Raw genomic sequence first — 12972 nt, 5'->3', positions numbered from 1 at the left:
GAATCGCGGCTTGGCGGAGATGTAAAGGCTAAGTATACGGTCTGAGCCGGCCAGCAGTCAGTATTGGGCGAATAAGCGGTGCTCGCGATGATAGGGGGCGCTGTTGATGGTCGTGTGGACGCGGAGTTGGCAGCAAAGGAGCGTGCGCGGATGGTGAATGCAGCGGCAATGGGTGCAACAACGGCGCCCCTATCGCCCGATCGGCGTCGTGTGGGACGCGGGAGAGCGGCGAAGGCGAGTCGTCGGCGATGCTCGTCGGCGGCCGCGTGATGTCGAGCGGTGTGTGCTCGCCTGAGTGGTTGGGCGTGCGAGTGCAGTGGGAGAGGGAAAAGGAATGTTCGCGCAGAAGCAGCAGCGAATGGAGACGTACCTTCTCGCACGACCGGTCGGCGGTGGCGGGCAGGAAGTTGGTCGACGGGGTCCCGAGCGGGACTGGAGCAATCTCTAGACACGCATGGAGGCAGCGGCTACCCAGACTGCCCGGTGCAGCGTGCTGTGGTGGTGTTGGAAGAAAGCGTAGTCGTGTCGTCGGTCGGGAGAAGGGGAGTGGCTCCGCTGGGATCGGGAGCTGGAGCAAGTGGAATGTGTACAATATCCACCCAGGCGCGCCGGCAAAGAAGCAGTGGTACAAGGCGCGCGGGTTCAACGGTCGAACAAAGAATACAAGGCAAGAGAAGGATAAGTGGCGAGGAGATGTCGGTGGGTGTGCGGTCGGAGTTCTCGTCAGGAGGAGCAGAGGCAGAGGCAGAGGCAGAGACAGAGACAGCGACAAAGCCACGGGAGCGCTGCCAGCCCGTGCGGCCAATCACGCCGCGCCGTCAGTCGAAGGCAGTCTGCGCGGTGGTCAACGTCCCCATCGCGCTGCTGCCCGCCTGCATGAGCGTGCGAAGGCTGCATTCCGCGCCCACCAGCTGCTCCTGCTGCAGCATGCCTTGGTTGCGCGCTCGCTCTCACGCTCTCCCATCACTCTCACGCGCATGTGCCTGCGCTGCCAGGCCCAGCAGCAGCATCACCTCACTCACCGTGATTCGCTTGTGCAAGTGGGTGCACCCGAGCGCGCCTGGAAATAAAGTTCGATGTGCTTGTTCCTGAAATACGACGGCCCATTTTCTAAGTTAATGCTTGACCACACCAGACACGCACCCACTTGGATGCTGCTCCATACCATGACGGCGCCGTCGCGCACACCGCGCCCGTCACCGTCACCGCTGCTGCCGTCGCTGCCATCGTCGCTGCCGCAATGGCCGTGCTTGACAGCGGCGGCCGGGATGAAACACGGACCCCTCTCATTACGGTTGTATCTGCACCTGCCATTACTCTGTCGCAAACGCAGGCTCGCGGCCATTGGAGCACCACATGCACTCTCCGTCGCTGCGCTGTGCTGCGCTGTGCTGTGCCCCCGATGGATCGTACCGCAGCCTCCTCGTGTCGTCCGGGCGATTGCTGCTGCGAGCTGCGCAACCCGCTGCTGTGCTGCCCGCCCACCGTGAGAGCTCTGACCCGACACGCGTGCATGCGAGGACGGATCCACACACAAAACCCCACGTCCCCTACGGCCTGCCATATGGATGGGGCCTTGCTGTGGCCAATTGCCGCGCCCTGGCCCACCACCGTCCCTTTGGCGTGAAGAATTGCGCTGAAACGCTCGCGCTATGCAACTTGCACATGCCTCCCACAAACACGCTCACGCCCATGGTTACTGGAATGGACAATCTGTCTTGCGCATCCATCGTCGACCGCCTGCAGGCACTTGACGCGCCACAGAATTGCGCCCGCCAGCAGATCTTCCGCAGATGGGACTAGACCCATGGCACCTCCTTTGCCGCCATAAGCTCCAGTCAAACGCAGGGCCATTCGAAACAAGGCATACCAAGCGTCAGACGCGTACGCGGTCAGCAACACCAGCTTGCTCGAGTTCCTCTCCAATGTGCATGATAAACCGGTCTCGATCATGTTGCTACGCTCATCAACGCGTTGCTCCATTGCGCCATCCTCCCAGGTGGGTGCATGCAGCACTCTGCCTTCGAAGCTACTACAGCTCCCCTGCAAACACGCTAAGTGCCTATCGGACGAGGTCCAGCAGAGCTAGCGATGTCGTGCGCCATGCCGGCGTATGATCGTGTCTGCACGCGAAAAGTATACAAGAATTTCCGTCGACTGACTGCACGGACTATCTACTGATGGATATGACCACTTCGACGGGCTCTCCGCCTTCCAGCAGTCGTCACCGCCAGCACAATGCTACACGCACGCCTCGCCTTGGACGTGAAGCTGCGGAAAAACGCCATGTCAAGTGACGGTAGAGCCGGCATCCTCAGCACATTGTCCACCAAGCAATTAGCTCTGATCCAAGCATGGCTCCATTTCCAAATCTCAGCGCCAGCAGCAGCCGCACATTGATGAGGCGGTCTAGCAACCACACCACCACGAGCGGGGATCTGGAGAAAAGTGCGAACAAGATGCGTGCAAAGCACTTGGCATGTGGGCCTCTGCCGCTATGCATCGAACGCGCCGCCTCGTTTATTACACAAAGCGCAGGGTGTGTATCTCGGATAAAGAGTATTGCGTGCACCGAGATTGCCGATCTCTGGTCTATCAAACAACTTTCTGGCATTAGAACTAATTTAGAAGGGTTCAGTCAACGCTAACAAGGGAGCAACAATTAGTGCTATGAAGCTCCACTGACAGCTCCACCATCACGAGGACTGTGCATGCGCGCATAATCACACATGTCGTCGACTTTCGCGAGCCAAGTCGTGGGCAAGCGAGATAGCTTGATTCGACTTCACAGCGAAGAAGCCACGTTGCGATAGAACGATCTGTGCTTGACATTGGCTTGATCATATCGTGATAGTGCCATTGTTGACTATTCGCGGGTTCGACAAAGTTCGTATTGCACAACTTATACAACTTTCATATCAAACCCCGAGAATGGCGCGCAACTAAACACAGCAACGAATCTTGCTCAGCAATCTATTTCGCACTGGATAAATCTGTGAGCAGTATGTCTCGGAATATAGCAATGATATATTCGGGTCGGGTCACATGGGAGAACGTGCTGAATTACCACATTTGTGCAAAAACTATGATTTGGTAACCACTAGAAAATAGACATGGACCCTTTCGACAACCAGATCCTTCTTTCAGCCATGTTTGCACGTGTAAATCCAACTTCAGCCAAAAACTTGGTCATTATCATGCCGTTCATGCAAGGACTGCCCGTGCTGGCTTCGTTTCGTCATGGGGACTACTTCCCCTGCACAACCAACGCCTGCCATGCTTTCGTGTAGCCATACATTGTGCACTGGATCGCAAAGCTGAGTCTAAAAATCACCTCGAAAGCTGAGATTCCTCGTGTGTGTGCTATGCTTTGCTCACTCCATGCACCGATTGCTTTTTTCTGTACACGTACTGTCCCCGTGACTCTTATGTGCTCATGAATCTGCTGACGACAAAACATCGTCCATGAAGCATCCGCCATTCCCCGCCATATACCATAACCCATGGAACTGATGACATGCTACCCGCTACGAAAGAACACCCGCACCCCGGGTGAGACCCTGAATCGCACTTCCATAATGATCCATGTTCCGTTCAGTTTGGTCCTTGGCCTAACAACAACCACGTTCTAGACCACGCGAAGGACTAGGCTGCCAGAAGACTAGTTTCGAGATCGAAAAACAATAGGCCAGTGGCAGTGCTGGAAGCTGAAGTGCGGAGGAGAACCCTAGAACCAATACGACTCGCCACTCTGGCTGACAATGAACTCGCAGCCCAGCGGACTTCCTTTCGCGCGGAGCTCTTCCTCGTGTTCGTGGAGCTGCTCCAGTATGACTTCGCTCACGTGAGGTCCGTCCTTGAAAGTGTCTTTGATGTGTATTAAAATTACTTTGATGCCGCTGAGAGGCGCTTCTTGATGCGGTTGTGCTGCAGACTCCTCGTTCACATCGCCTGTTACGTTGATGTCGATATTACCGGGGCCATTCTGTGGAAATGCAACGGCCTTTGGGGACGTGACCGTATCACCGGCGTGGTCCATAAGTGCCGGCTCCGATGCCTGAAAGTTGTAATGATTCAGCGCGTCTACAGAAGCGGAACCGGGGCTTTGCGAAGTGGGAAGGCCGGAGGCAGCGGCCGCGGGAAAGTTGTGATCAGGGGCACTACTGCGTCGCCGCTCATCCAATACCGTTCTGCTGGCAAGACTCCGAGTTCGTTTTCGTGCAGTCTCCGGTATGCTCAAGCGAGCAAATGGATCCAAGCCATTGGATGTGTGGCCTGGAATTGAGCGCTTGCGCTTCGTCCCAGCCTTCTCAGCAGCACGCATGGCTTTGGCGTCAAGCACCAGGCTCGCAAGATTCTGTAATTCGGCTATAAGATGCCGCGGATTCAGATGACCAAACAGGATTGCATCAGCTTGACTATCATCGTAGCTGCACTCGATGAAGATTCCACCTAGGACGCCCTGCGCAATCTTACGTGCAGCCTCTTGCCACACCACGATATTCCGGGGCGTGAGTGACAGAGAATCAGGTTCCACATCGCCAAATATGATGACCTCGCGCTGTGTTTCCTCATCGCGGAGGAAGAAGGCCGTGCTATCGACTACACATGTGTCGTGGTCGGCTGCTCTTAATTGAGGCGAAGCTTGGTGTGTATGGAAGCTTGACCGCTGCGTTCCACCTGGCGTGCCGGGTTGCGAATGCATAGCCGACATAGACAATGCTCGGTTCGAAGTAATTTGATCGTGAGGTATGCCTTGTATGGATCCATTGTACGGAGGCATCGAATCCGACATTCCAGCAATGCTGCCACGGTGCTGATGGCTTGGGGGACTCTTCGTACACACGCCATGTGAAACTTTGAAGGCTTTCGCAGCAAGCCCGTCACAAACATCAATGTAGCCTCGCCCCTCGCCCTCGCCCATCATAACATCGCCCCCTTCTTTGAGACGCTGGAAAGTCACAAAGCCCACGCCGCCGTCTTCGTCTGTGAGGTTCGGCCAAATCACATCATTGAAGATATGCTGCTTGATGGCATTAACAGTGCTTGGCAGCGCTGCCAACGTCTTCGGCCGCGAAGTGCCGTTGAAGGCTGCGGTATTGATCGCGAATCCAGAGAGATGGTCCAAATGAGGGTGTGTGATCAGATAAGTGGAGATGTAGGTTCGAAGCACATGGAGAGCGTTTGCGCGAGCCGACTCATTGGGAAACTTCAGTCCCGCAAAAGGACCCGCCTGTAACAATGTTGGCTCCGGCTTGGGAAACATGTCCATATCAATGGGGGATCCCGACCTGCCACTTGCGGTCGCATGGCTGCTGTTCGAGCCTCGTGCACGACTCGTGGTTGGAAAGTGGTTCTCGAGTATTCGCGTAATGGGTGCGAGATGTGATCCAGCATCAACTGCCAGCAGCGAGCCTTTAGCCCACTCGCTCGCTATTGAACGAACCAAAAATGCGGTGACATTCTCCTCGCTGGGGCCACCACTATTGCCGAGACATATAACCTGCAGGGCGGGTCGTTGGCCATGTAGCCCTATGCCTGTGCCGACCGCCCCATCAGCGGTGTCTTTCATCGATGCGCATGCAGCCGCCAGTCCCGTGCGCGTGTCTCAGATAGGCAGAATGGCGAGGGCATGCGGTATGTTGTTCCTGCGCAAAGACGAAGGCGCTGCCGTTCCGACGAGTCCTTTACTGGCCAAGGTATACGGAGTGCTTTTCTGAAACCAGCTGCCGCTTCCTCGAATCTTTGTGTGGGCTGTAGCAAGCAGCGACGTCCTCGACGACTGGCCACGTGCTCCACTCGAGGCCTGCTCTTCCTGCAGCACGCCGAGGTCCTGTGGCTCAATCTGCGCGTGCCCGTCGGCAGAGCGTCTCCGGTGTCCGCGGTGGGTATTGTCTAGCAATTGCGTGCTGTCGGGTCGCGAGTATGGAGGGATGGATGGTGTGTTGCAGACAAGGTCGCAGAGGAGATGGAGGTGGTTGCGGAGGTTGGGCCTAGACTGAGACCGGCGTGCTGCGAGCTGTGAAGGTGGCTTGCGACGCTTGAGTCGTGGAACGGCACATGAGCAACGAGGCAGCGGCTCCGGGCGCACTCCATCTTTTGTCGCTGACGCCAAAGAGCAAGCGGCTGAAGTCCGCGAAGCCCATCGCCGACCTGGACCATGTTGAACGCAGCCTTGCGGCCTCCAGAGCGGACTGTCGCGTCACACCCAAACTCTGTTCCCTGGCCGCTGGAGACTTTACGCTTGTCCCTCTCAGCCGCTTCGCGGGCGCCGCGCCGACATCCTGACCTCCATATCCTTCCAGCCCGCACCGGACACGACTACTCAGCATGCTCTGCCTGTTGTCGCATGTCCGATGTTGTACATACGTACACTGCTATTCATAGATGCGCGCAAGCCTTACCGTGATGATCGTATCCACATCAACCAGGCTAGAAATCGTAGCTTGTTCTTCGTGCCTTCTGGTAGATTGCCTTGTTCAGCCACGCACGAGTTTCTGGTACAACTGATGATGGGATGCAGCACGAGGCGCTGGATCTTGCTCGGCCGAACCGAACTCTGCAAGCTCAATCAGACCCCGGCGTAGCGCCAGTCAAGCCATCTCATCCCTCCTCCCGGCATAAAGAGAGCCGATTCTTCTTCGCGATGCATGAACGGACCTTGCAACTTCCATCGGCCGACCAAAGCTGTGGTGACTTGCTGGCGACTGCAAATTACGCGTCAGAGCTATAGCTGGTCATTCAAGTAGACGTAGTTGCCAGTTTGTGACCGAAATCATCGGCATCGTTGGGTACACATCGCACATGGCGTTACGGCGTTCTTCAAGCCTACCTGACTTTGAAAATATACATGTCCGCAAAGTGAACCTGGTGCGATTGAGGCTCGGCGACCATTTCATTCCCAAACTTTTATTTGTACGGGACCACATTGCCCTGTGTAGCTCGAGCCTCGTTGTGCCAGACGTTCGCCCGTTCGGACTCTCCCTACCACTGCCGTCCTGTCTTCGAGTCTTCCGTACTATTATGCTGGTGACGTTTTCAGCTGGGTATCTCGCGTTCCAACGTGTGATTCGTTATTCTGATCGGTCTACAGTGCGATGTGAAGTTTCCATTCCACTCCAAGCGAACTCCTAACGCCGCGCTATGGTTAAGATACGATTGCAACATTGCCTTCTTCAAGGCAGGGCGCTCTACCACCAAGACTTGCCCTTGGCTTGCTCCTCCTCTGCTTCAGAATCGGTATCAGTGTCGGTCTCAGAGCCTGATGATGCTCCTTCTTCATCGTCTGTGCCGGATTCGTAGTCACTGTCTTCCTCTGTGATCTTGGCTTTCTTCGTTCGCTTCGGAGCATCCTGAGCAGTTGCGTCGCCCTTAAGTGCCGCGAGTTGCCCTGCGATTGTGTCTGTGTTTCGGTCAGTTTCTACTACGTATTATTAGAGGATATACCACTCACCCTCATCAGGCTCAGAAATGTCATCGTCGTCGTCAACCTCTTGGGCTCGGCTGGCATCATCGATGTTCATGATGATCTCCTGCTTGTGATCGAAACCAACATAGCTGTCACACACCATGTGCATCTGGAACTTGTATTCGCCAGCCTGTGGTGGTGCTCCGAATTGCATCTTGAGGGTAACAACGTTGAAAGTCGGCGCGCCGCTCTCATCGAAAGGCTTCTTGTCGAAGGTGTCGAAATTGAATGGGGGTACTGCAATCTTGCCTTGTCGGTTGTCGGCGAGGAAAACGTGCCACTTGGGCGCACGATCACGGGCGAAGTATGGTGCATAAGCCAGCGGGATGTGATGTTGTTCGGGCTCTTTCTTCGCGGCTTGAATATCACCCTCGGGAGCATCAATATCGAGCAAGTCGTCTGGGTTGACCTTTGGAATGCTGGAGGCGGGTGTACCAGGAGGGATAAATCGAGCCTTGATGACCAGTTGCACAAGTGAGGACGGAATGATGTACTTCTCGCCGGCGACCTTGAAGAATGCCTTTTCTACCTTGAGATACGGCAGCTTTTTGGAAACGTCCTCGGCAATTTTGAGGTGGTCGTTCGTGATGCCGACTGCTTGGGCTAGAGCTTGTCGTTGTTCAGCTGGCAAAGCCATAAATGACTGTATCGTCATGTGCTCTTTCTTGTCGTTGACTGCAGTTTCGATCTCACGGATCGCTTCCGGTGTGAAGTGTGGCAATTGTAAGAGAGGCGCCTTTCCTGCAGGAGTTGGTGCGATAGCCTGGACCAGACACTGGCTGAGACCGTACGATGCAAGGACTGGGGCAGTGAAACCGTAGGCTAAGCACATGGACACGAAGGCCTGGTTGAGCCTCTCAGCTGTTGGTGCGAGCTCATACTTTTCCGCCTCAAGCGTGGCATCCCCAAGATCCAGTCGTGTCAAGTACGCCCAAAGCAGAGCAAGTGTCTTGCGTCGGACAGGATCCTCCAGCTCCTTCAACTTCGTCTTATCCTTTGGAAGCATTACAGCGTCACTGGTCTCTGTCGAAGCGAGCTTGCTCTCCACCTTGCCCATTCCCGTGTCCGCATTTGCTCCGTGCAAGATTTCTTTGAACTCAGACGCTGTGCTTACCGCAGCTAGCACTTCGCCTCCGTCCATACGGTCCTTGAACTCTTTGAACATATTTCCAGCGCTCGTAACCAAGATCTTTTCACGAGTGACCTTTTGCATGCCATACCACCATCTGCCGACCAACCAAGGTAGGCCGATTCCCAGCAGCAGACCATAGAAAGCAAGAACATACTTGCCACTACCCTCGGCAACCAAGAGTTTAGGCAATGCTATGCCGAAGCTCGTGCTCTGCTTGCCGTCGGGGTTACCGTATTGTTCCCAATTAGCTCGTATTTCTTCATCCGTCAACGCTTTGTAGGCCTTGGTGATCTCCACCCATTCATCGTTGATGCTCTCGATGGTCTGATTCAATGCCGGGTTGGGCTGACGCTTGTCGGGATGCATAGTGATCGATAGTCTGCGGTATTTCGAGTTGATAGCCTTTTCCGTGGCAGACATGGGCACGCCTAGGATATCGAAAGGGTTCCAGATCTTGGCCGCCTCTCGTGTGGTCGTGGCCACCAAGTACACCATGTATGCAATAATGGCCCATCCTGTGATTGCCGTGACGATACGTTTCATCCGCAGCTCTTTCCGCTTCTGCTTCGCCCGCTGCGCATTAATGATGTCTTCATTGTGCGGTTTGTACGCCGACTCGATATGGCCGGCCTTTTTGAGTAGCGAAGTGTCTGTCGGCGTTCTGAGAAGGGTGTATGTAAGAGGGACAGTGACCAAAGAGGTCACTGTGAGCACGAAGAAGGGAAAGAACTGGGCATCGTTGTCGTAATTGTATTCGTTGGACATGTTGGCACGCGTCCGCTATTGTTGGAGCAGTGATGTCCAGAGAAGTGGATGTGCGCTCGGGCGCGTTGGTATCGATGGGCGACTCGTGCAGAAAGTGATCATGAGGCGGAGAAAGAGTGGTGGGAGTTGGAAGTTCAGAAAGTGAGAAAGCAAACAAGTGAAGAGGCCAGCTGCCACTGTCTTCGGCGCAGTCCAACTGTCAACTCGCCGTACGAGGAAAGAACAAGTTACAATACATCTGCCAAGCACGCAGGGTCCATGCGGCTTCCACGTTTCGAGCGCATCCCTCTGTTCTTTCTGCACTCTTCGCAAACTACACTTCGCGTCGCCTTCTGGACTGTGTCGCCCTCTCAGGAACCCAGCATCTCTATCTGCTAGTGCTGGCACCGCAGACAGGTCGCCGCCGTTCCCGCGCAGATCGAGATTCGCTACGTGTTCGCCCGTTTGGTCCGACATGTCTCTGCATTGCCCCTAGCCGGACAGGCATCTTGATTCTGCCCGTGTCGCATCTGAATATGCAGTTCTCGTCGCCACCTGGCCGCTTCCTTCACACAGGTCTTGCCTTGCTCAGACATCCGCTGCTCCTCTGCCTCGTGTCCTGTCGGAATGAACCGATTTGAGCCTCAAGAGAGCGGGGCTTTGACACTAACAAGTGTCAATGTACTCACAAAGCGCATGCGATGCGGTCGCAGTCGCTCCTTTCCTTCACTCGGACCGCGCAGTGGCCTTGTGCTTGCAGACATAGACACGAGCGGGCTTCACACTCGGCGTTCACCTGACATGGTGTCTCGCGCGTGCTGGCTGGAGAAGTGGCCGACAGTACGTCAACGTGGTCAACCCCTGTCTGGCACCCTCGCATTGGAGCACGGCACGTGGCATTGCTGAGACTGATCTGATCTTTGACAAAACAGAACAAACGGGCAGGCGCGCAAACGGCCTACAAGTATTGACAAGTTCACTTTAGTGTAGCTTCTCACGCCTCACTTTGCCATCAGACTGCACTCCTCGATATCCGTTGCTCATTTAGTCCTACAGGATAGCACCGGACTTCACTGTGCTGCACGCTACTCACACACTGCATACTCGACAGGTCGACTTTGCATCTTGAGAAAATGTCAGCGATACCATACGAGGACGTATTCGACCAATCTTACTCAATTCAGCGCCACGGGAAGCTCGTTGACGATGCTCCTTCGCCGCCTGCACTGCACATCGAGAAGCTAGATGACGAGCTAGAAAGCGCTACAGCTGCTCTGATAATCTCCCGGGATGCACATTGTCCAAGGAAATCATCGCTGTTGAAGCCACAGGACAGAGCTACACGATGTGCGAAGACTGTACGCTTCAGCAGCTCGATTACTGTCAAGACCATCCCGGCACGGAAGTCCACGATGCGTAGTGGTACTGGACTAGATCTGGTCAAAATTATGCAATTGACCGACGACGAGTTCCTACCACTCCTTGCCGGCTCACGGCAGCCAGACTCGCCGGCCCCGTGGACGGATGTTGGCAAAACTAGGTGGAGCAACGAGCGTCGTTCCTGCAGTCTTCTGGATCCGCGTGCCCGGAAACAAACAGGTCAATCCTCCAGGGTCAACGCCTACCATGTCAGGCGCCTGAAGTTCAAGCAGGACTGCTTCTCTCCATATTGCTGCCCAACATTTGCTGTGGACTATCTCAGACCCGCAGACAGTGGCACACAACAACTCATTCAGCGTGGGTGTCTCAGCCAGAAGTGCTTCAGACTTTTACCTCTGTGCCAGTCGACTCCAGACTCTCGACTGAATTTCGCCCTTGACTTGGGTCATGAGAAGAAGGCCTCAGCTTCAACTATCAGATATCGAATGGCCTTATCTCGGCACTCGAGACGAATGCGACAACGGGACACAGCGCGCCATCACGAAACGCCTCTGCGCAGGCGGAGATGTCAGCTGAGTATTATGCCATGCACGCAACTTGTGGACAGAGCCAGCAGGTTTGCGTGTAAGGCCAGAGCTGTTACGTTGCCGTCTCGTACCTTGCATGTTCCAAGCAAAGTGAATAATGCGTCGGATCATGAACTATCCGTGAGCCATCGATTCTCACAAATTCACGACTCGTTCTCACAGGGCTCGACTTTAAAAGCATCATTCCCTGAGCGTCACCCCGCGGCGCGGTCAGTAGGAGACCATACCTCGCGGCAGCTGAAGACGTATGTCGATCACATTCGAGATCAGCGAGGCCCACTCAAGAGACCGCTGAACACCCACTATACGGTCGGCTCGCTGTCTAAGACGATGAGTGTTGTCTCGCAGTTGCAGTGTTAGAGTCGCAGCGACTTCGAGAGGCGTGGCCTGCTTAAAGGGGTCGTGGTCAAAGGAAAAGCGATTGGCATTGTTATACAGGTACTCGGGCGATTCCTCGGTAGGCCGGCATCCTAGCAGAATGTAGAACTAGTCACAAGTCTACCGACTTAGGCATTTGAGCCTCTCATCGGTTCCGTTCGTCCAGCCCCGATATCAACGCAACTGCGCTGGACATCGCATGTTCTTGTTATGACATTAACGCATCCTGCTATAGACTCTGCATGTTTTGTGACCCCCTCGCAAATTCCCCACACTCCCCACAGTTGTTGTGGATAACGGGTCTATATCACCCGACATCGCGGACCCGAATGAGCACCTTGCTGGAGTACCGAATGCCCATTCAGCTGAATGGGTACTCCTTCCATATTTTCTATTCACCAAATTACCTTCACGCAGAACTGTTCCAAACTTCAACAAAAACCAAGAAACTGCAAGAAACATTTCAAAGCATCGACCCTAATCATGGCAAACTACACAATGGACCTCACAGAACTGGACAACTTGTCCTATACCGAACTTCAAAACGCAAGAACCCAATTAGAAGCAGCTCACCGACGGATCCTAGCCTTGCAAAATGCACAGTCACGACTCCTCCGGCTACCCGGCGAGCTCAGGAATGCAATCTTTCTCTTCGCGATGTACGCCGAACTAGAAGAGCGAAAGAAACGCTGCAAGAAATTCAGCTTTCGTGAACCGGCTTTCTTCGCTACGAATCGACAGATTCGGATAGAGTGTGTTGGCATCTGGTTGCGTGATGTGCTTGTTTGGGAAGAGCTTGTGGAAGTAATCCCGGACCAACAGCCGTTGAGTTCCGAGCCGAAAGTGGAAGTTGATAAGATCGAGGATATCGTTGCGCGAAAGATTGAGTCTGGAATTGGACCTTTGAATTGTTCGGGTGCGGTGAAGGAATGGAGATCGTTGAGTACTGAAATGGTAAAGGACTTGCATTCGCAGAGGTCGAAGACGGGTCAGCTTGCTTTGATTACGGAAAGAGCACATTGTGATCTCAAAAGGCTGAGGGATAGCATCCAGGGTAGCAGGAGTATCTGTCCTCGGAAAGGATTGGCACGCGTGCAAGGCTGGCACAATGGAGCTCCTAGCCTGAGGTGGTGGATGTGGTGATTGCGGTGGCGAGGAAAGTCGATCTTGAACATGGACATGGAGCTCGCGAAATGGAAGCCATCCGCTGAATGCTCGAATTACTTATGAAGAGAACGCTGCATCTAACCAGTGAGTGGGATATCAGTACAACTCGCGAATCA

At 54.5% G+C, this 12972-nt stretch overlaps 3 protein-coding genes across 3 annotated transcripts; 1 reads left to right on the top strand and 2 right to left on the bottom strand.

The window, feature by feature from the left end:
• Window positions 1-3727: 3727 nt before the first annotated feature.
• Window positions 3728-5572, bottom strand: RHO25_004491 (uncharacterized protein; the record flags this gene model as incomplete). The annotated part of the gene is made up of 1 exon (XM_023595412.2): window positions 3728-5572. One exon carries the CDS (start codon window positions 5570-5572, stop codon window positions 3728-3730), a length of 1845 nt encoding a protein of 614 aa, XP_023457773.1.
• Window positions 5573-7190: 1618 nt separating this feature from the next.
• Window positions 7191-9365, bottom strand: RHO25_004490 (uncharacterized protein; the record flags this gene model as incomplete). Its single annotated transcript, XM_023595411.2, has 2 exons — window positions 7191-7402; window positions 7454-9365. The coding sequence occupies 2 exons, from the start codon at window positions 9363-9365 to the stop codon at window positions 7191-7193; spliced, it is 2124 nt and encodes a 707-aa protein (XP_023457772.1).
• A 2807-nt stretch (window positions 9366-12172) lies between these two features.
• RHO25_004489 (uncharacterized protein) lies at window positions 12173-12714 on the top strand (the record flags this gene model as incomplete). The annotated part of the gene is made up of 2 exons (XM_065602562.1): window positions 12173-12605; window positions 12665-12714. 2 exons carry the CDS (start codon window positions 12173-12175, stop codon window positions 12712-12714), a joined length of 483 nt encoding a protein of 160 aa, XP_065458634.1.
• Between the last annotated feature and the right edge of the window lie 258 nt (window positions 12715-12972).

This window comes from Cercospora beticola, chromosome 3, assembly GCF_033473495.1.
Source record: "Cercospora beticola chromosome 3, complete sequence".
Classification (NCBI taxonomy): Eukaryota; Fungi; Ascomycota; class Dothideomycetes; order Mycosphaerellales; family Mycosphaerellaceae; genus Cercospora; species Cercospora beticola.
The sequence above is the reverse complement of the archived record's forward strand: the minus strand, read 5'-3'. Positions and strand labels throughout refer to the sequence as shown.